General features: G+C 42.2%; 2 protein-coding genes and 1 non-coding gene across 8 annotated transcripts in view; 1 reads left to right on the forward strand and 2 right to left on the reverse strand.

Moving 5' to 3' along the window:
• Positions 1-13,892: 13,892 nt before the first annotated feature.
• LOC122676179 lies at positions 13,893-13,999 on the reverse strand. The gene has a single exon (XR_006335464.1). It is a non-coding gene; the product is annotated as a U6 spliceosomal RNA (small nuclear RNA).
• A 4,822-nt stretch (positions 14,000-18,821) lies between these two features.
• Positions 18,822-19,755, reverse strand: LOC122675797 (calmodulin-alpha-like). Its single transcript, XM_043874888.1, has one exon. The coding sequence runs from the start codon at positions 19,667-19,669 to the stop codon at positions 19,220-19,222; it is 450 nt and encodes a 149-aa protein (XP_043730823.1). The 5' UTR covers positions 19,670-19,755; the 3' UTR covers positions 18,822-19,219.
• A 1,504-nt stretch (positions 19,756-21,259) lies between these two features.
• The window catches only part of YEATS2 (YEATS domain containing 2), a 97,055-nt gene continuing 95,076 nt past the window's right edge, over positions 21,260-23,238 (forward strand). For 4 of the 6 annotated variants that reach the window (XM_043875074.1, XM_043875078.1, XM_043875077.1 and 1 more), the window contains exon 1: positions 21,262-21,464. The gene's annotated coding sequence lies outside the window, so the exon portion shown is untranslated. Of the gene's footprint in view, positions 21,465-21,554; positions 21,661-23,238 lie in introns of those variants that run through there. The other 2 variants (XR_006335363.1, XM_043875075.1) reach the window with 2 other exon arrangements.

Raw genomic sequence — 23,238 nt, forward strand, 5'->3', positions numbered from 1 at the left:
CTGCCTCCTTTAACTCTCACACATCAAGTTGACATTTCCTGTGCCCTAAATCACCCTGAGTCCAGATACCAGATGACTAAGAACCACCCACTATGTTCCCAAACCAGCTGGAATTATTCAAACTAGCCAATCCTAAACTCTTTACCCTGCCATGCCTTGACTTTCCCATGGAAGTCCCAGTAAAGACTGATCTCTGCTTTCTCCCCATTTCTTTCTGCCTCCTGACTGACACTGATGCTTCCATCTGACCCTGTGTGACACAGGGTTTCTAGGGAAGCTGTGAATAACACTGAACTTTTCTTTCAATGGCATTGATCACTTGTTGTCACACAGTCACCTTTATAATGACTCACAAATCGTGTTCATTTCTATGGTTTAATAGCATACTCGGTACAGACTATTAATACTTAATGTTTTAGTAAACAAAACCACCAATTCAGGTTTTTATACAAGAGCCTGTATATACCTTAAAACAGGATTTTTGAGTCATAGTTTTATAAATAATAATGCATACAGTATGAAATATAACCAAAGTGCCAATCACTCTGAAGAGTCAAGACTTTGAATACTCATATCTTTTTATTTAGAGAAAAAACACAGTTGTGTGATAAAGGAGGAAAAAGGATTTTAGAAGGTCATATTGCTTAACACACTCCATTCTACTGAGATGTGGATGATACCAAACAGAGTAGGAATTCAGTGTCTGCAGGTGAGTAAATAGGAGGTGAAACAGACAGTGCTCCAGGAAGCTTTCCAGCGTGGTATGACAGCTATGGAAATAGACCTGACTGACCTCCAACCAGAGAGAGCATAACTGACCAAATGATGCTGCAGTTGCTGGCCTTGAAATCCATCTTGCACTTGCACTGAGGCTACACCTCCTACCAGCTGCTTTCAGCCAATGACTTGCAATAGGGATTTGAAGGCATCCTTGTTTCTGGGAGACAGATCTCTTCTGATGGTGGGTTTGGGCTCCAGGACTTCCCTTCTTTGTGCAACCTTCCTTAGACTACCTGGCAAGGTAAGATGCTGCTATCCAACCTTCTTTCCCTCCTTCACTTGCTTCTGGAATCTAACAGCTCTCCCACCCTTTTCTCTCTTTTCCTCCCTGTTTTCCCTCAAAGGGCAGGTTTTTAAAATTCTTACACGTTTGATCTCATCTTGGCATGTGGTTCTCAGAGGACATAGGGCGAACATACATGGCATTTGGGAAAAAAATTTCCCTATGGAATCATTGCATTAAAGTTAGAAAGGAAAAAAAGATAAAGTTATCACTGTGGAGTGATTTGGGCTTCCAAATGAGATGGATCAGTGGTAAAGAATCCACCTGCCAACACAGGACATGCAGGAGACACAGGTTCGATCCCCGGGTCAAGAAGATCACCCGGAGGAGGAAATGGCAACCCCCTCCAGTATTCCTGTGGCTCAGCTGGTAAAGAATCCGCCTGCATCCCTGGGTTGGGAAGATCCCCTGGAGAAGGGAAGATCCCACTCCAGTACCCTGGCCTGGAGAATTCCATGTACTGTATAGTCCGTGGGGTCTCAAAGAGTTGGACATGATTGAGCGACTTTCACTTCACTTCACTTCACTTCCAGTATTCTTGCCTGGAGAACCCCATGAACAGAGGAGCTTGGTGGAATACCAACCATGGGGTTGCAAAGAGTCAGATACGACTGAGGTGACAGCATGCATATATGTGGAGTGCTTCACTAAACCTGGTTTTCTAAAAAGTACTAGTTGTTACACTTAGGTTTAGTGGCACCACAATGTGAAAACATGTTTTAAAGTCAAAACTGTATTCAAATGGCAGCTCTAACATTTACTGCTTGGGTATCTTTGGGCAAGATATTCAAACTTTGTGGGCTTCAGTGTCCCCTCTTCCTACTTAGGCTTGTTGTGAGGATTAAATTAGAATATAAAAGCATGAAATACCTCAGCAAGTTGCCCTTCCCCGATTGCTATGTATTTCCTCACTTTATAGAAAGCTTCTGGAGGGCAAGGGCCTGTCTTACTTGGATTAATCCCATAGCATCTTACCCTGTGCTTGGCAGCAACTGGGAAGAAGAGACCATAGCCTAGTCACTTGGCAATGGTGCTTAACCAGGAATGGTCGTCCTTAACAACTGAGAGATTCTTTCATTTATGCATTCATTCATTTATTTGACAAATACTGAAGTTGTTAATGTGGGTCAGGCAGAACATTTCCTCTGGGATTGTACTACTGAATGTGACAGTCCCTGTCCTCAAAGTGTATAGAAGGATGGGAGAAGCAGACATATGAACAGACAAATTCTATATAGTATGATAGAGGAACTTATAGGATTCCAGTGACTGAGAACTGTGTATATGGAAATACAAAACCAGCAGTTTGTAAAGAGATGGTATGGTCTCTTCTTTCCATTTGCTGCCAACCACTGGGTAAGGTAGCGTGGGATTAACCTAAGAAGACAGGCCCTGGCCTCCAGAGCTTTCTGTCAAGTGAGGAAAAACAGCAGTCAGGGAAGGGCTGCTCACTGAGACAGGGAAATACCATTACAATTAATGACCTAGTTTGTTGCATTTTCCACTTCTCAGCTTTCAGTTTCCTTATACCTACCATTCATAAGATTGTTAGCAGATTTGACCTCTGACGCATAATCTTGCTCTGCTATTATCCTGGGGCATTTAAGCATATGGGACCTATCCCTTTGTTCTAGCCTCGGGTTGTTTTGACCTCTAGTCAACAGACCTTCACTCCCATTCACTCCAAGTAACATACAAGGCCATTCCTTGGATCATTTCATCGCCCTCTTCCTCTGAAACCTTAAACTCTAAAGCCTTTTTTTAGCCATAAAAAGGAAAAAAATTGGGTCATTTGTAGAGACGTGGATGGACCTAGAGAGTATCATACAGAGTGAAGTAACAAAGAAAAACAAATATTGTTTATTAACACATATATGTGGAATCTAGAAAAATGGTACAGATGACCCTGTGTGCAAAGATTAAATAGAGACACAGACATAGAGAACCAATGTTTGGATACCAAGGGGGAAAGGGTGGTGGTGGGAAGAGTTGGGAGCTTGGGACTGACACATAGATACTGCTGATACTATGTATGTTCTGTGCTCAAGCTTCCCTGGTAAAGAATCAGCCTGCAATGCAGGAGACCCCGGTTCATTCCTGGGTCGGGACGATCCCTTGAAGAAGGGATAGGCTACCCCTTCCAGTATTCTTGGGCTTCCATGGTGACTCAGACGGTAAAGAATCTGCCTGCAATGTGGGAGACCTGGGTTCGATCCCTGGGTTGGGAAGATCCTCTGAAGGAGTGCATGGCAACCCACTCCAGTATTGTTGCCTGGAGAATCCCCACGGACAGAGGAGCCTGGCGGGCTACAGTCCTTGCGGTCGTAAAGAGTCGGACACTACTGAGTGACTAAGCACAGCACAGCACGGTGTCCATGGAATTTTTCCAGGCAAGAATACTGGAGCAGGATCGAACCCTCATCTCTTGCGTCTCCTGCATTGGCAGGTAGATTCTTAACCACTGTGCCACCTGGGAAGCCTATGTATAAAATAATTAGCACATGCTGTATAGTGCAGAGAACTCAAATGCATTGTGGTGATCTGAATAGGAAGGAAGTCCAAAAGGGAGGGGATATATGTATATGTATGACTGATTCATTTTGCTATACAACAGAAACTAATGCAACATTGTAAAGCAATTACATTCCAACAAAAATTAATTTTAAAGAAATAAAATAAGATAAAGTCTGTCTTTTGCCACAGTTCTCCTTTCCTTCCATCTCTCTCATTCTATAACTTTCCTGTGAGCTTATCTAGACATCCGGTCTTCTAAAGTCTCTTCATGCAGGCCCCTGTTCTACTCATTATCCCTTCCCAGCCTGCATTCCATCATCACAGTGTCATTCCCACACTCTTAACCAGCACTCAAAATTTACTCACCCTTTTGATTTCCCATTCCATTTACTCTACCACCTCCAAGTATATCAACCCAATGACTGGCCTTCTCCTCTCCTTCTCCCAAACTATTGATCACAAGTGGAGAACATCAGCTAATTCATACCTCTGAAATTGTGTGATCTCCAGCTTCAACTGGGCAAGATTTCTTGGCCAGACGTCGATAACGGACCTCCTCTCTTCTCTTTCCTCTCTCTATAACAGCTCACTCACCACTCTCCTGATGTATGCCACTGTCTTCTGTTCTCAGCAGTTGATCTTGCTTTCTCCTTCAAAGACAAAGGACATGAAGTACAACCTCTCCCCTCTACTTACTTCCTGTCCTCTTTGTTCGTCACGATTTAGGTGTCCCTCCTTCATCTGAACTCTGAATCTCATTCTTCTAGCATCTTAAGGAGTTCCTTCTATCTCCTTCTCTGATTTTCAACCTCTCTATGAGCACTTTCCCATACCATTTAAACATACTCTAGCCTTTCCCATTTTAAAAATCCTTCTGTAGCCCCAAGTTCCTTTCTGACTCTGTATGTGCTCAGTCATGTCTGACTCTTTGTAACTCCATGGGCTGAAGCCCACCAGGCTCCTCTGTCCATGGGGATTCTCCAGGCAAGAATATTAGAGTGGGTTGCCATGCCCGCCTCCAGGGGATCGTCCCAACCCAGGGATTGAACTAGTGTCTCTTGCATCTCCTGCATTGGCAGGCAGGTTCTTTACCAGCCGAGCCACCAGGGAAGCCGTTCTGACTCTACCCTCTTTTTAAAGTCTTTTAAAAGTCTTTAAAAGAACTTTTAAAGTTTTAAAGTCTCCCCTTTGCCTCACTTCTTAATATACCACCATCTGGCTCACATAATCAGCAATACAGAAATCACATTTGACAAGAGTTCCAATTACATCTTTGTTGCTAAATTCTAAGTCCTTATCTTATTTAACAAATTCGATGCTCCTGATAACATTGACTGTAGTCATACTTTTCCTTCTCTTTCATGGGCTCTTCCTCCACCTCTGCCCTAAATTCTCAATCATCTGGCTTTCTTCTTACCCTGTCAATAATCCACTGCTATAGTTTCAGTTACAACTATATTAGTTAGATCCTAAATCTAAATTAGATAGATCCTAAATCTATCTTCAGACAGGATACTTTCATCCAAATACTTTCTAGAGATTTCTGTGTGAGTCCATAATATGGAACTACTAGAACCTGAAATTCAAAAACCTCTTTTTCCAAAAAGATTTATATTTCCTTTTCTGGTTGATAGCAACAAAAGTGACTGCTTATCAAAACCAGGAACCGAGGAGTAATTTTTCCTGTTATTCAACCATGCTTCAAACATTGAGTACCTACATTGTGCCAGGATTTCTTCCTCTTTAAATCTATTTGTCTAACTTCCCATCCTCCCTACCAATGCCTTAGTTTCAAGCCTTCATCATTCCTTGTATGGAAGCGCCTTCCAAGTGTTTTGCCTAAGATCAAAATTCCTTGTTGCCATGCAACTGAAACAATACTATCTGAATAGGGAGTGTATTGAAAGATAGCTGAGGCTCACAGAGTTGACGAAACAGCCAAGTGTCACACCTGGAAAACAGGTGTAAACTGGGGCAGCTCTAGAGAACAGTGAAGCAAGATACACAAAATGTTCTTTACGCAGAAATAATCAGGATATAACATCCCTAACTATCCACCCTGCTAATAAATGTATCTTTACCTCACAGACTCCTCGACTGAAACCCCCGGTGGAAACACTCAATTAGCTGACACCAGTTCAAATACCTCACTGGCTGCTAAAGGCCAAAGGCAGAGACAAAGACAAAGACACATATGAAGAGAGAGACACACACAGAAAGAGAGACTTGAATTCCTTACGGAGAGGAAAGCTTTGTTTCTTGTCAAAATAAATGCAATGTGGAATCCCCAAAATCTTGGGTGGGGTGGAGGGAGAGGAGGAATGCTTCATGGGCTTACCCATCTGGGCACCTTAGCCTCCTACTCCCGGAATGCCTGGCCTCTCGCTATCTCCCCCATATTCTCTGAAAGAACTAGGATTCGTTTCCTCAGGGGAGCTTCTGTGATCACCCTCTTCCCATCCTGTAACCAAGCAGAGGACCCTACGGGGCCCTCCCAGAACAGGAACTCCCTCCCTCTCCAGAAACTCCCTCCCTCTCCAGAAACTTTAATCAAAGAATAAATTTAATCAGACAAGTGAGGAAATGCAGAAAGGAAAACAGTCAAGCAAGACAAAATACCAATAGTTTAGGCAATAAACAAAGTCAAGGACCTTTCCTTCCCCAAGAGCTATAGATAATATTCTAAGCCATGTCCTTTGAGCTGTTTTGCAGATACTGAAACCCCCACCAAGTGGAAGAAGTTAACTGTATGCTGCCCACAAGCTCGTAGACCCCAGAGCAGTTGGTACCAGGTTGATGATGTTGACTCCCACTTACCTAACTACCAACCAATCAGAAGACTGTCCACAAGCTGACCACACAGCTCGCCTTTTTCCTGAAAGCCCTCATAGAATTCGGTTCTTTTAAGCACTAATGTGTCCTGGACTCCTTGCTTGGCCCTGTAATAAATGCTGCACTTTCCTTCACCACCAGCCAGTGCCAATAAGTCTGTGGCTTGACGGCACACAGGCAAGCAGACCCAAATTTGGTTTGGTAATAATCCCAGGTGAGCTCTTGTGTGCCCCCATTACTTCTTTTACATGTATCCGTGAGAGTACTTTTCTGTTTACTTGACTCTTTACCTCCCTCTCCCAGATAATGGACTCTTTAAAATCAAGAACCACCTCTTGTTTGGTGAGGCTTAAGAATCTAGCCAAAAATCCAGCTTAAAGGAAAGGACCAGCTGGGGTAAGCTGCCTTAGTAGGTAGTTTTGGAAAGACTGAGGTCACTGGAAAGTGAAAAAGAGAAAGTGGCTAGAAGGTAGTGTGCCAATGACAAATGGCCTATTTTGAATTTGTGTAGAACTAAAAAGTCTTATCCGTATGCGCTAAATAATATTTTTAATGATTTCCTGGCATCTTACATAACAGTGACTTTCCCTGACCTTACTATTAGGTTTTGGGTTTCTGTCTAAATATAGGTTCAGTAGTAACTTTCTCCTTATTTCTGAGTCCAGATCAAATGCTACCTCATCTATGATGCCTTTCCTGATTCCCCAAATGGATTTATTTTTCACTTATTGAAGGCAAGGACTAAGTCTGTCTTGTTAACCTAACTCTATCCCTAGGACCTGGCAAAGTGCCTGGCACAGAGTAGGTAATGAATATTTATTTAACTGATAATCACTATGGGAAGCAGAAGAGACTAATTGAAAAATAGAGGAATAGAGAAGCTATAAAGCCTCCAAAGTTCTTTAACGATCCCTGGCTTGGTTCATACTTATTTCTTCTTTCTTGCTATGCTAACTGGAAGTCCTGATGGATTGTTACCCAATCTTCTATTCCTGATTTACCCCACTACTGCTATCCCTAACCCGCACCTGTACATCTACCTCCACATCTGCAATGGTCCCATTTTTATTAAAAGCATATAAATTAATTTCAGAATAGTGTAAAGAATTCCATGGACCCCCACCTCAGCAAAACAATCGTAACTGGTGAAAATTATTTAAAAAACATTTAAAGTTTCTAGAAAATATTCTAAGGGCATACTTTAAGGGCATGAATAAAAACTTATTCAAGAAAATTTGCTGAAACTTTGTTCTTTTGTAAGAACAGTCTGTAGCACTTAAACCATTATACATTCTCTACCTCTCCTCTCTCCCCCAACTCAGTATCAGAGAAGCTACACTCTAAGTGGATGTGATCAAGAAAATGGGGCTTGGGCTTCCCTGGTGGCTCAGTGGGTAAGAATTCGCCTGCCAATGCAGGAGACACAGATTCAATCCCTGGGCCAGGAGGATCCCACATGCCGCAGAGCAGCTAAGCCCATGTGCTGCAACTATTGAGCCTGTGCTCTAGAGCCTGGGAACCACAACTACTGAGTCAGTGTACTGCAACTACCGAAGCCCATGTGCCCTAAAGCCCATGATCTGCAACAAGAGAGGTCACCATGATCAGAAGTCTGCACGCAGCAACTAGAGAGTAGCCCCCGCTGGCCAGCAACTAGAGAAAAGCCCACGCAGCACTGAAGACCCAGGGCAACCACAAATAAATAAAATTATTTTTTTAAAAAGAAGATGGGGCTCACTTGCTCCCAGGCAAAGAGGCCTCCATGTGAGAGGGAGACCACCAGCATGTCTCATTCCCTACAGCTCTGTGTCTTCGTGAATATCGCTAATTTCCAGGTGAATATTGCTGAGAGGCAGAAGCATCCTTCCTCCAACCAGCCCCGATGTCTATGGCAGAGGGTCTACGCCAAAAAATCAGGCCAAGCACCTGACTTGTAAAGCTGACTGATTTTTTTTTATTTCTAACAGAGTATGGGGATGTTCAAGCCTAAGGGAGCTTTAGAAAACAATGGAGGTAAACAGTTAAGAGGATGCTGGTAGTGCCAAGATATCAACAGATGACATGAGAGGTCAGCTAGATTACCAGTGAGAATCAGGGGGGGAAGAAACAGCTAAGAAGACCCCTCTAGGGATCAGAATAAATCTAAAAGGCTGGCCTCAAAAACCAACAGTGCAAAGGAGTCAAAACTAAATTGAGCTTCATGAAAGTTTAAAACTTCTGTGTTTCAAAGGATACCATCAAGAAATTGAAAAGGCAATCTACAGAATGGGAGAAAATGTTTGTAAATCATATTATCTAATAAGGGACTTGTATCTAGTTTATATAGTGTAGTAGTTTCCTAAGACTGCCATAAGAAGGTATCACAGACTGGGAGGCTTGAACAACACAAATTTATTGTCTCAAGTTTTAGAGGAAAGAAGTCTGAGATCAAGGAATTGGTGGGGTTGGTTTCTTCGAGGGACGCTGAAGACGATAATGTTCTGTGCCACTCACCTAGGGCCTTGGTATTTTCTGTCAATCTATGGCATACCTTACCCTCTGCTACATCACACTGTTCTCTGCCTTTATCTTCACATAATGTTCCACTTGAGTGCATGTCTCTCTGTGTCCAAGTTTTCCCCTTTTTATAAGGACACCCATAGTATTAGATTAACCTCCACCATAAAACTCCATTTTATTTTGGTTACATCTGTAAAGACCCTATCTCCAAATAAAGTCATATTCTGAGGTATTGAGGGCTAGGACACTAACATATACTTTGGAGGAGACACAATTCAACCCACAACATATAAAGAACTTACCACTCAATAAAATAAAATTAAAAACCCAATTTCAAAATAGGGAAGAGATCTAAGTAGATATTTCTTCAAAGAAGATATACGAATAGCCAATAAGCAAAGGTGCTCTATATCATTAGTTTTTAAGGAATAAAAAAAGACAGGCTTTTGGGTTTGAGGGGGGCTTTTAGTTTAAACAAATTGGATTTTTTTTAAAAGACATAATAAACGTTGACAAGCATGTAGAAAAAATGGAATTCTCATACACAGCTGCTGAGTATTTAAAACAGTACAGCTGCTTTGGAAAACAGTCTAGTTGTTCCTCAAAAAGTCAAACATAGAGTTACCATGTAACCCAGCTTCTAGGTGAGTACCCAAGAGAAATAAAAACATATATCCACATCAAAACTTAAACATCAATGCTTATAACAGTATTATTTGTAATAGCCCAAAGGTGGAAGTAACTCAAATGTCTATCAACTGATGAATGGATAAATAAAAAGTAGAATTATATTCATCAATAAAAAGGGACAGAGAACTGATTCATGCTACAACATGGCTGAATTTTAAAAACATCATAATGTTTTTAAGTGAAAGAAGCCGATAACAAAAGGCCACTTATTGTAAAATTCCATTCATATGAAACATTCAGAATAGGCAAATCTACAGAGACAGAGGTCAATTGGTTGTTGCCTGGAGATGGAGGGTCTCAGGAAATGGAGAGTGACTGCTGATTGGCATGTGGTTTGTTTTGGGGTGGTGGCTGCATAATTCTGTGAATATACTACAAACCATTGAATTGTACACATTAAAATGAGTTAATTACATGATATATGAATTCTATCTAATAAAGCCACTATATTTTTTAAAAACTATATAAATTCTTTCTTTCAAGAACCTCATCCTACCCCAAGTTGCTATTAGAGCTGTACTTGAGAGTTATAAAGAACAAAGGTTCTTCCTTGTTTCCAGTGCAATTTTCTTCCTTGAGTCTAGAAGCAATAGGATTTTACCCTGCTCAGCATCTCCTTATGTGGACAGGGAGGCAGATTATGGACAGGTAATTACAATACTACATATGAAGACCTATAACAGGCACAATGGGTATTGTAAGTCAAGCCAGCACATATTTTTGACGCCAGATGGCCCTGGGTTTGAATCCCAGCTCTGCTACTACCAGCCTCCACTTCCTCTTTTATAAATCATGGACAATAATAATGAGCTATGGGATTCCCGAAGGAATTTAAGGAAATACTGTCACTGGAGCATCTATCAGAATGCCTAGGGCAAGGCCCTGCAGGGCACTGTTTCTCATACTTCAGTTGCATGGGAGTCACTTGGAGATTCTGTTAAATTGTAGATTCTGATTCAGTGGGTCTGGGATGGAGACTGAATCTCTGCTTTTCTAACAGGCTCCCAAGTGGTGGCCCCAGTATTGGTTGAGGACCATTGGTTAGGTACTAGGACTATGAAGTCTTCATACCCTTTGTATGAAGTATCAAAGGAGTGTAGAGGAGGAAGCAGTAAATTAATTCTTCAGACAGGAAGGCCAGAGCTGGACTTTCCTTGAAAAAATAGTAGAGAGTTTGCCAGGAATGGGAAGGGGGTGTGCATTCTAGATGAGAAGCAGAGAACAATTAAAACCTTGACATAATAGTGGAAGATGACTTCAGAAGAAACTTATGGGGACTTCTCTGGTGGTCCAGTAGTCAAGACTCGTGTTTTCACTGAAAGGGGAATGGGTTCTATCCCTGGTCAGGGAACTAAGATCCCAAATGCAGTGTGGTCAAAAAACAAACTTAGAGAATGTGGTAAGCAACAGCCAGAAACCAGGAGAGTAGGTTGTAAATAATTTTAAACCAGACGTTAATGAGTTTTAATTTTAACCTAGGCCAGTGGTGCTCAGAACATGGTTCCTGATGAGCACCTTCCCCAAACTTGTTAGGAATGCACATTTTAGGACCCACCCCAGACCTACTGAGTCAGAAACTCTGGAGCAGGAGCTCAGCAATCTACTTTCAAACAAGTCTTTTAGGTAATGCGGATGCACATTAAATTTGAGAACCATGGGCTCTAGGTAAAGGGGCTGGGTCACCGGGAGGTATATTTAACAGTAGGATGAAGTGATCAGACCTGTGTAGTAGAAAGCTGACCCAAGCAGCTGAGACATAGTAGATAGGGAGAGTAGGAAAGCCGCACAAGCAAGTAGGAGGAGAGGAAGTCCAGGAGCAGAGGGTGGGCGCCTGGACAAGGGCAATGGCAGAAGAAATAAAGGAGACAGCTGACCTAAGAAGAATTTAGGAGATGGATTTAGTTACACCTAAAGACTAATTGGATATTACCTGTGAGGCTAAACAAGGAGTGGATGGTTTCAAAGTGTGTATCTCAGGTAACTGAGTGGGTGGTGAAACTAATCAAAATAGTAAGAGAAAGAAGGAAAGTAAACCTTGGATGGGGGATGGGGTGGGGAAGTGAATTTAATCATGAATAGGCTCAATTTGCTCCAGGGTCATATAAGGGGAAAGGTTGTAAATGCACTGAATATAATGGTCCAGGTTCAGGTTGGAGGCCTAAGTCCATCATCTAGATTTGGAACTTGTTGGTACATAAGGGGTAGTTGAAGCTATGCCCATGGAGAAAATCATTCAAGAAATGAGAACAGACCAAAGACAGAAAATACAAAAGTCTCAGCATTCAGGCATAGGCAAAGAAAGAGCAGCTGGGGCTGAAGAGTGAGAAAGAGCTATCCAAGAAGCTGAGGAAAATAGGAAAGCAGCACATTGAAGAAACCTCATATAGGAATATACGAATGTGTGTCATATAGGAATGTGTTTGGCTAAAACAACAGAAAGTCTGGCCACAGGTTGTTTAAAGAAACAAGTGCTATTTTTCTTATAAGGCAAGTTGGTAATCCAGGCCTGGTACCATCATAGAAGACCCAGGCTCCTGCTTTCTTTCTGTCCCATTTTTAAGGTGTTGGCTTGTAACTCCAAGGTTGAAGGATGGCTACTATATCTTCAGACATGACATCCAAATTCAAGGCAGGAAGAACAGGGCAGAGAGGCCAAGGCAGGACTAGCTACAACTCTGCCCTTTTTTGGGGAGTCTCTCTTTATATTCTTTGAACTTGGCTAAGTTCTTTTGTCTGGAACTGAGTCACACAGTCACTCCTGGCTGCAAGGGAGGGGAGGAAATTGAGTGTTTAACTCTGGCTTCAATAGAAGAAGGCAAGGGAGAAGGGTTGGGAGTGGAAGTGCATCTGCCAAACTGTTGTACATGCCACACCTAAACGGAGAGAGACCCAGTGATGAGGCGGGGGCTGAGGAGAGGCACAGCTTCTCTCTGTGACTTATGCTATTGCATAAATAAATCTTTTACACAAAATATAAACATCAACATTGTACAAGCAGTATAGGATTAAGAGTTAAGGGGAAAAAAAAGCTCCCAGCTATCATTCCATTATTATTATTATTATTTTTTAAACTCTAAAACAGACTGCCTTCATTCTGGGCCATGAAGATCCAAGCTCATTCTAAACACAAACTCTGACTACTCAAATTCTCCGCTTGGTGTTATCTATAATGAATAGAATACAAAGCAGCTCAGCAAATCCTGGCAGTTTCCCCAACTTTTGTTCCTTTTATAATGGGCACAATTATTCTCTAGGCACATTTATGACTGTTCTGACATTATCTGCTGCTCAGCTGGGGACACCAAACCTGGATGAGTTTACTCTGAACATATGAATAAGGCATTTTGTAAAAATAGGAGAAACATAATTGCCATACAAGTATAAGAGTTTGGAAATGATTGAAGAATAAAAGTTATTATGCACATGGTATGTCTCACTGCCAAGCTAATCCTATACAAGATTTCTCTTCCCAACTAAAACACCCTGTTCACTGATGTTGAAAGAATCTGAGATCTGATTATAGGGACAACATTCCACAATATGCCTTTGGGTGTGCTGAGGTGAAGGTTGAATAAGACTGCTAACATCTGCATCAACAGGATAGCACTCTGGGCAGTGACTGATTTCTGAAACCTGATATAGAGACTTCTCTGGTGGTCCAGTGGCTAAGACTCCATGCTCCCAATGCAGGAGGCCTGGGTTTGATCTCTGGTCAGGGAACTAGATTTGACAAGCTACAACTAAGATTTGCATGCCTCAACTAAAGATCCTGTGTGCCACAACTAAGACCCAGTGCTGCCAAATAAAATAAACAAATACTTAAAAAACAAAACAAAACAAAAGCTAACAGGATAATACAAATAAATATTATCAAGAAAACGAAAGGATATAAATAATTCTGTCAACAAATAAATAAATTCAGCACTCACATCATTATCTTTAATAACAGAGAGCGATAGTGTGGAAAACCAATTTAAACATAGTAAACAATAAATGAAAATATCACAGTATTATATTAACTAGACACCTAGCAGCTGATGAAAGACATAAGGAAATGTAACCAAATTAAAATCAGAAGTCTTCAGTCTTTAAAACTTGACCCAGAAGTTAAAGGAGAACTGTTCTTATACATTTCCCTTTTTACATTGTCTAGATTTCATCACAATCAAATCGTATTACAGCTGAAATTGTATATTACCTTAACTTTACAATTAATTCTCAGATACTTGTAGCCTATGGTCACATGACCTTTTTAAAAATTTTTTTAATTTTTATTTTTTTTTAAATTAAAAAAAAAAATATGGAACGCTTCACGAATTTGCGTGTCATCCTTGCGCAGGGGCCATGCTTATCTTCTCTGTATCGTTCCAATTTTAGTATATGTGCTGCTGAAGTGAGCACTTTTTTTAAAACAACTTTATTGAGATACATACTTTTGCTATGAACATTTCTGTACAAATTCTGTGTGGACATATGCTGTCATTTCTCCTGGGATTTGCCTAGGCGTGTAACTGCAGGGACACATGATAACTCTGTGTTTACTATTTTGAGAAACTGCCAAGCTGTCTGCCAAAACACCTGTACCTTTCTACATTAGCAACATATGAAAGCTCCAAGTTCTCCTCATCTAGAGACTTTATTTATTTATTTATTTTAGACTTTAGTTTTGTATGAAACAAATACAGAGAACTCAACCGATTCTGGCCATAAAAAGTTTCCTTTAGGATAAATAACCCCCTTTTAGGGGGCATGAATGAAAATGTCTTGCATCATTTCCTCCACTCCCCAAATTCATATGTATGGTGACTTCCCAATCCACAGAGGAGAAGCCCAATGCATGGTTTCTTTGTGCATTAGGATAGAGTCTGGTAAGATCTACAAGGGTGGAATATAGTTTTGTAAAATCCAAATACATCAACTAAACATTTGGTTTCTTGTTTGGACTTGGCTGGGGGCAATCATTTATTTTTAACTATCTGAGTGTGTAATTCCCAAGCACTGACTAACAGTTTGTTTGGGGCTGTACATGTGAGGTTCTCATTTTAAAAGTCTAACTGGGGTCTGCAACCTGGTTACCTCATTACTATAAGGGCTCCAGGAGTCCCACTCCTGTTCATCTTAGGAAGGGTGGTTAGTCTTCTTAGGGAGGAGGGCAAGACACCTCAGGTGTGGGGATCTCTGGGGCAGAGCTTAGCAACAATTTTCCGTCTGAGTCAGAGTGCCCTCCCACTCAGAGCCTGGGGCTCATTACCCTTCTGAGGCTTTCCTTGGTTCTCTGGTTACGGCTTTCAGTCTGCCTACTCCTGCCCCCTACCCTGACTGTCCCTCCACCAGAGCCCTGCAAGAAGCTGTTAACTGCAGCTCCCAGAGTGAGCCCCCCTCCCAAATACCAGCTCCTTCTCCTGGATCAGTGCCATTATTCCTAGAACCTTCTTGACAAACTTTAATAATTATTGTTTTTCCTTTCATTAATATTGTACATTTAACACCCAGCCCCTCATCCCTCCTCTCACACTCTTACTAAGAGACTTGTGAGTAATCTAAATCATCCCACCTGCCTCTCCCAGTTAAGGGACTATAAGACCCCAAACTGATTTAAACTCTATTTTACCCCAAGACTTGAAATTAAGTTTAAGCATATTGTCAAAGTCTCTCCCACCTCAGTCTCATATCAACCTTACCTAAATAAAGTTGAAATTGAAAAGTTAGGAACTTCCCTGGTGGTCCAGTGGCTAAGATTCCATGCTCCCAAAGCATGGGGCCAGGGTTCGATCCCTAGTCTGGGAATCAGATTCTGCATGCTGCAAATAAGACCTGGTGCAGCCAAATAAATAAATAAATATTAAATGTTAAAATCAATATTTAAAAAAAGAAATTTAAAAGTTATTTAACATTTTGTTGCCTTGACTCTGTGTTGTTTTCATCTCATGTACTTGGGAATGATAGATTCCCTCAGAAGTATGATTGTATCAGAAGCATGGAAACATAGTTATGAGTTTCTCATACATATTTCATCCAAATACTAACCTGTTTTTATCAATTTTATTTGATCAGATAACATTAAACAGAAATTTCACAAATAAAATAATTGTAAAATGCTTACCCATAGAATTTAGATGACTTTAGTATTTTTAATGTTCTACTTGGTATAGAGAAATAATTCTCCAATATCAGAAAATAGCAGTGTTAATAAAACAGTAAGTGGCAACCGATGCTCAGACTGGGATGAGGTTTGGGCGGACCATGCCCCGCAGGCAATAGGCCTTTTCTAACGGGGTTGTAACTTCCTCGCACCCAAGGTATCTAAGCTCTCAGACCCTGGTGCCAGACTGCCTAGGTCTGCAACCTAAGTCCACCACTTCTTAGCTGTCTGCTGTTACTCAACCTTACTGTGCTTCAGTTTTCTCTTCCTTGAAGTACATACAATAATAATCAAGTTGCTACTTAGATTAAATTTGTGAAGTGCTTGGAACACTCCTTGGTTCACAGTGTTAGCTAATATCTAATTATAGCATTGTGGGTCGCCTCTTTCATAGAAGGCGAAATCCAGGTTATGATATGATGTTTCCCAACATTTGAAATGGTGGCCTGTTTAAAGCCAAGTGTGACATTGTGGGCTGTGACCATGCAACCCCTCTGAACTGTGCTATCGATTCTGCAATCACCAGCCCTTAGAACCACCTGTTGATAAGGGTATGTTGACGGCATCACCCACCAATTCTCCGAGCCCCAGAATTTGTGCACAGACCTGTTTAATGTCTTTAGGTGGATGTCTCAAACTTAAAATAGTCCAAGAATAATTAAAATTTTTTTTTTTTTTTTACTGTATTGGGTCTTCTTTGCTGCACAAGGGCTTCTCTAGTTGTGGCATGGGCTCGGTAGTTGTGGAATTTAGGCTTAGATGTCCCACAGCATGTAGGATCTTAGTTTCCCAACTAAGGGTATAACCTTAACCTTCGTCCCCTGCTTTGGAAGGCAGATTCTTAACCACTGGACCAGCAGGGGAGCCCCCTCCCAACAATTCTTGATTCACTCACCACCACCCCCAACACTGAAAATCTGTTCTCCCTTTAGTAAATGGCATCACCCTCCACCATCTGCCAGTTCCAGAAACCAGTCCCTCTCAGTCCTTTATCTCCTAATCTCCTTCCAGGCTCCAGTGCAGGTGAACACTGCCTAGGAGGCTTGGACAAGGAAGGGCCTGAAATCCATCCTCCAGCTGTGGGCCCCTGTGCAAGGCAGGCCTGCTTGAAGGCTGGGGCGATTTTTTCTCAGGTGCCATTTGGCCTAGCAGGGGCCAATCCCTTTCTCTCTTCCCCAGTCTTCTCCCAGTTCATTACCAAGTCTCTCAGTACTTTCTCCACCATTCTAGAATCTTTCTGTTTCCTTCCGTGTCCACAGCCCAGGTTAAGCTACCCTCATTTTTCACCTAGTTGATCAAATTGCTTTCCAACTGTGTGGCTGCTTCTCTGTTCACACATCCCTCTAGTCATTCCGCACCCATTTGCCAGGTCAAATACATTACTTTAAAAGGTCAAATTAAGTACAGTACTCTCCTGCTCAAAACCCTTTGATGACTTCCTGTTGCTTTTAGGTAAAGATCAAAATCTTAACACCACCTCCCTGCACAGTCTTATTCTTATCTGACTCTCAGCCCCAAACCCAGGCACTCTGCTCTCGTTGAAATTATCCTGGACTTCTCTCACTTTGTCTTAGGTTTTACCATGATCTGACAGCTCCTATTGCTTCCAGGTTTTACTTAATATTTTTTCAGGGAGGCCTTTTCTACCTCCATATTAAGTTTGGTCCCCCTGTGCTGTGCTCTCTTATCACCCTGCCCATTTACTTCCTAGAGCTTATTCCCGTTACTGAATTGTACACACCGGGTGATTATGTATAAAAATCTGAAGTTGTTATTTCTCTTCAAGTGATGCCAACATTCTCATGGGCTCCCATTCCTATTGGGGACTGGGCTAAATTTAAGCTTGCCATACCACTCAGCCTAAAAAAAGAATGAAATTTTGCCATTTGCAGCAACATGGACAGACTCAGAAGGCATTATGCTAAGTGAAATGTCAGAGAAAGGCAAGTACTGTATGATATCACTTATACGTGGAATCTAAAAAATACAACAAACTAGTGAATGAAACAAGAAAGAAGCAGACTCACATACATAGAGAACAAACTAGTGGTTACCCGTGGGGAGAGGGAGTGAAGAGCGGGAATACAGGCATAGAGGAAAGAAAGGGTTATCGTGGAATCACATGAAATCATGTGTGTGAAACTTTCAAAAACTGCAAAAGCACTATGGAATTTAAAGACTCTTTCATTCAATCTAAAAAAAGTACTCTGGTAAAACAAAAAAGATAGCTTGCCAATAAAGTTGTATGGTCTTAAACCATCTCATTTTGGGTGAAGAGTCAATTCAAAGTTACAGTCCTATCAGAACTTTCCCCTCCTCACTCTTGACTTCCAAAGATGGCCTGTGGGACTAAAGGGAAGCTTTGAGGCAGTGGCCAGAGGAGTCTTAGGTCTGTGTGCAGAGCTGTGAGCTATAGCCTAGGTCCTCATTGTCCCTCGCAGCCATGTCCCTAATCATACCTGGTCACCAGGGCCCGTGTCAGCTGCTGAGGTTGTTGACTGTCAACTCATAATCTGTTGCTTTAGTACCTTGAGACTCTTATGTCTCACCTTCCCATCCCTGCTCCTCTCATCAGCTGACTGGGAGCACTTCAGCTCTTGTTGGGGTTTTCAGCTTTGCCCATCCTTGGGGGTCTTAGCCACATTCTCCAGCCATTACCTGCATGGTTCTCATGCTACTTTCTTCTTGCCTGGCAGAAGGCATAAGAGAAGTCTGGGTTTCTGGCACACCATCTGCAAATTGTGGACATGCAGCAGCACCATTTCAGATTCCTTATTCTCCCTAACGCAGCAGCTGTCTTTTCCTAAGCCCTGATCAATGTGAGACTTCTTTTTTTTTTTTTAACAGTTGGGTAAATTGTAATTTTTTTATTGGAAAACAAATATACAACTTGGAATGGATTTGAGGCAAATTGTGCCATAAGCAGATTTTCTTTAAGTGTCTAAAACAAAGTTTAAAAAGCAAGTTAACAATAAAAGAAAATGTTTCTGGTATAGGACCAGCAGTACAAAAAAATAGTGTACGAGTACCTGGATAAAACACCCGTTTTGCAATAGTGCAACTTTTAAGTACATATTGTTGACTGTCCGTAGTCCACGCAGAGTTACAACTCCACACTTCAACAACAACATGCTGACAATTCCTAAAGAAAACTACTCAAAAAAAAAAAAAAAAAAAAAGGCATAACCCAGATGTTCCCTCATTTGACCAACTCCATCTAAGTTTAGATGTGCAGAAGGGCTTAGATACATCCAGAGTAAGCCACATGCAACATGTTACTTGATCAATTTTCTAAAATAAGGTTTCAGGACAATGACAGTAAGATAAGAGAAGAAAACATGGAGGAATGAAGTCCTAATTACTATACATGCATATTTTTTTTGACAGTAGGGGGAAACCTTTTACAGATAAGTTACAAACAAAGAAAAGGCAAATAAACAATTTTGTACAAGAAATTTAACACATTCTGTACAATGTCTTCACTTTGCTCTCATCATTTGTACAAACTCTTCATAGTTTACTTGACCATCACCATCAATATCTGCTTCCCTGATCATTTCATCAACCTCTTCATCTGTTAACTTCTCTCCAAGGTTTGTCATCACATGGCAGAGCTCTGCTGCACTAATATAGCCATTACCATCCTTATCAAACACACGGAATGCTTCTCTAATTTCTTCTTCACTGTCTGTGTCTTTCATTTTTCTTGCCATCATTGTCAGAAATTCCGGGAAGTCAATTGTGCCATTACCATCAGCATCTACTTCGTTGATCATGTCCTGTAACTCTGCTTCTGTGGGATTCTGCCCAAGAGACCTCATTACAGTTCCCAATTCCTTTGTTGTTATAGTTCCATCACCATCCTTGTCAAATAGTGAAAAAGCTTCTTTGAATTCTGCAATCTGCTCTTCAGTCAGTTGGTCAGCCATGCTGCAAGCGCTACCGGTCTCCGGGACGCAACCACACAACCACTCAGCTCGCTCGCTCCACTCGGACTCCAATGTGAGACTTCTGCCAGAATTGGGCAGCCTTCCAAGCTGGGCCAGAGGCAGTGGGCTTCAAGATTCCTTCACACTTAGGTGGATATTTCTAATCTCCTGCCTCAGGGTTAGATCCCCAAAGTAGGAAAATATAGATATGTCCATGCTGACCACTTATCCTATCTCTTTCTCTGTGAAATTTATTTTTATCTCCCAATTCCCATTCTCTTTTGGGTTTTAGCGTAAGGCTAAGTGAGTTCTTTCCTGGCTTTTCAGACTAGATTGACAGTCAATCTCACAAGGGCAGAAACTGTTTTGTTCATTTACAATCTGCAGTATCTAACCTAGTGCCAGGACATAGAATAGAAATACACAAAAAAATGTGCTAAACAAATATTGCTTTCTTTTAAAAGATATTTATTAATTTGGCTGCACCAGTTCTCAGTTGTGGCACATAAACTCTTAGCTGCAGCATGTGGGATCTAGTTCCCTGACCAGGGATGGAACCCAGGCCCCCAGCATTGGGAGTGCAGAGTCTTAGCCACTGGACCACAAGAGAAGTCTTGAACAAATATTTTTAATCTGCCTTTACCCTAAATAGACATTAAGATCAGGAGGCCAACAATGACATTTTATAAATCCCTGTATTCCCTTATTATGCAGGGCTTTGGAGTAAGTTCCTGGCCCCACTATTCATTTATTCAACAAATACATTTTGACTGCATACTATGTGTAATGCACTGGGCTTGCTATTGACAATATAGGAGTAAATCCTTTAAAACGTTTTTACTAGACATCAAACACATCCAAAAAGTTGATAACATATATGTAAACTGGAAAAAAAAATGTAAAGGGTAACATTCTACCCTTTAAACCTTGGTAATTTCAATGGTAAATCTTTACCTAGTGAAGAAAACAGATTGAAGGGGGACAGAAATAGATCCCTGGAGACCAGACGTGAGGCTATAGCAGACTTGGGCAGATAGATGTGGGATTTGCTGTACTGGGGCAGAGGAAGAAGGAAAGGGAAGGCTGAGCTCAAGAGATGTTTAGGTGGAAAACAGTACTTGATGGACTGTTACTCACTAGTTTCATGACCTAGATAAGATCCAGCCTTTCTGAGCCTTCGTTTCTGCATCTGTAAAACAGGTTAGTAATAACTATAGTTATTTGTATCCCTAACACCTAGCACAAAGCTTGGTATACGATTACACACACGAAAATCATAGCTACTGTTTTCTTTGCTGTGGAAGCTTCATAAATGCCGGCAGAATATTTTCTTGGGGCTGCAACTTGCTTCCTTTCTCTAAGGAGAAAATTCTATATGATGGTGCCTTCACCAGAACAAACGCCCATTCTCCCCAGGCAGAAGTGCAGTGCAGGTCACGGTGAGAGTCTGGCACAGCCTCAGCCCGGCTCCGGCCCCGGCCCCGGCCCAGGCCCCGGCTCCGCCCACAACCTTGCGAGCTTTGTCCCCCCGCCCACAACGTCTCGAGCTCCGCCCCCGGAACCTCGCGCGTCGCCGCCGCCGCCGCGGCGCGCGCCCCGCCCCGTCCCTGGTGCTGACGTCTGGGCCAAACGGGCCGGGCGGGCGCCGCCGAGCCGTGTGCTTCCGCGGGCTTCGGGGTCGCTGGGGCCTTGTGGTGGGGCGGCTCTGCGGGGCTCGGCCCGCTTCCTCGCCTCCCCCGTGCCCTCTCGCGGCACCCGGCGGTGTCTGCGCTTCAGCCGGAGACCGAGAAAGAGGGTGAGTGTTGGCGGGAGCGAGATGGGACCGCCGGGCGCGCGCTCCGCTCTCCCGGGCATTGTCTGGGCGGGGGCGGCGCGGGCACGTGCGCGCCCCTCCCCCACCCCGCCTGAGGCGCCGGCCCCCTGGCTGAGGGAAGGGAGGGGGCGAGTAACTGTGGAGGGGAGAGGCCCCGGAGGAGGAAACTGGGTCCAGGGTGAGTGTGTGTGTCTGGGGAGTCTCCGCAGCGGGAACCCGGAATATGGGTGTGAGGGGGTGTTCTTTCTGAGGGGCACCGCGCTTTCTGAGAGGATATGGGTTCCCTGGGCCCCAGTGGCGGGAGCTTTTAGGATGTTAAACCTGGTGGCCTGCAGTGGGATTGGCGACGAAATTTGGCCCCAGCACCGGCAAGTTGTGAATTTATCAGCAAGAATCCTGGAATCTTCCTCCAACCTGTCGCCTTCCCTATCGTTCCTCTCCGCCTTGAAGGATGAGTAGGATTTAGAAAGGTGGAGGATATTCCAGGGTTGGTGCCCGCGTTAAAGCATCAGAGCTGTGAGACAGCGCGGGGTTGGGGTGAAAAGCTTGGGAAAATGAGTACTTGGGAAAAAGAAAGGCTGGTTTGGTGGGTTGTGGCCAGATTGCAGAAGACAGGTTTATCTCATAGTCTTTTTTTTTTTTTTTAATGAGTGTAATTATGTTTAAAAAAAAATAGAAGTGGAAGAAAATATCACCAGTAATTCTACAACCCTGGCTCCTCATTCTTAGAATTTTGGTGTTTGCTTGTATTTTCTTCTAAGCTTGTAAGTGTTACCGAGTTTTAACTACCATTTTGCATTCCCTTTTCTCGTTTACATGTTAAAATGCAATGTAATGTTATGTACTATTTAGCAATATAATTTACTTTCTTAATGAGCAAGGAGCAGGCATTCATAGAAAAATTTAAAAATAGGGAAAAGAAAAATGAGGAAGGGTACCTATAGTTTTATTGTGTGGAGTTATTATCATTGTATTTTCGGTTGTGGATGTTCTTTCAAAGATAGGAGCAGGTGAAGCTATTCTTAGGAATTTCATTTTTATGAGAATTCTTTGAAGGTTTTAAGAAGGAAAGCATAATCTGACTGCTGTGCGGAGGAAGAGAGCAAGAGTGGAAGCTGGAAGGTCGGTTAGTTTACAGTACTTTGGACTAGGTCCATGGTTTGGAGATGGAGGAGAGTAGAAAGATTAACAGATATTTTGGAGGTAGAATCAACAGGACTTGGAAATGAATTGGTAAGGGAAAGGGAGAACTCTGCTTTTTGATACTTGTTTTGAGCAACTTTGAGTAGATGGCAGCATTCAACTGAGAAGAATGGAAGAGAGCAGTTTGAGGTGGAAGAAATCATGAGTTCTGTTTTGGGTGTATTAAATTTGAAATGTATGTTAGATATGAGGTCGGTATATTGAGGAGGCAGTTGGATGTAAAGGTTTGGAGCTTCCAGAACAGAGCTTAGAGTTGGAGATAAAAATTTGGGAGTACTCAGTATATAGATGATATTCAAAGTTATGAGATCACCTGAGAGCACTTTATGGCAAATAGATGGGGAAACAGTGGCAGACTATTTTTTTGGGTTCCAAAATCACTGCAGATGGTGACTGCAGCCATGAAATTAAAAGACACTTACTCCTTGGAAGAAAAGTTACGACCAACCTAGACAGCATGTTAAAAAGCAGGGACATTACTTTGCCAACAAAGGTCCGTCTAGTTAAAGCTATGGTTTTTCCAGTAGTCATGTATGGATGTGAGAGTTGGACT

Source organism: Cervus elaphus, chromosome 19 (assembly GCF_910594005.1).
Source record: "Cervus elaphus chromosome 19, mCerEla1.1, whole genome shotgun sequence".
Classification (NCBI taxonomy): domain Eukaryota; kingdom Metazoa; phylum Chordata; class Mammalia; order Artiodactyla; family Cervidae; genus Cervus; species Cervus elaphus.

Bases quoted from the DNA above. Each gene is read 5' to 3' on its own strand.
- LOC122675797 (XM_043874888.1), bottom strand. From the start codon at position 19,669: ATGGCTGACCAACTGACTGAAGAGCAGATTGCAGAATTCAAAGAAGCT.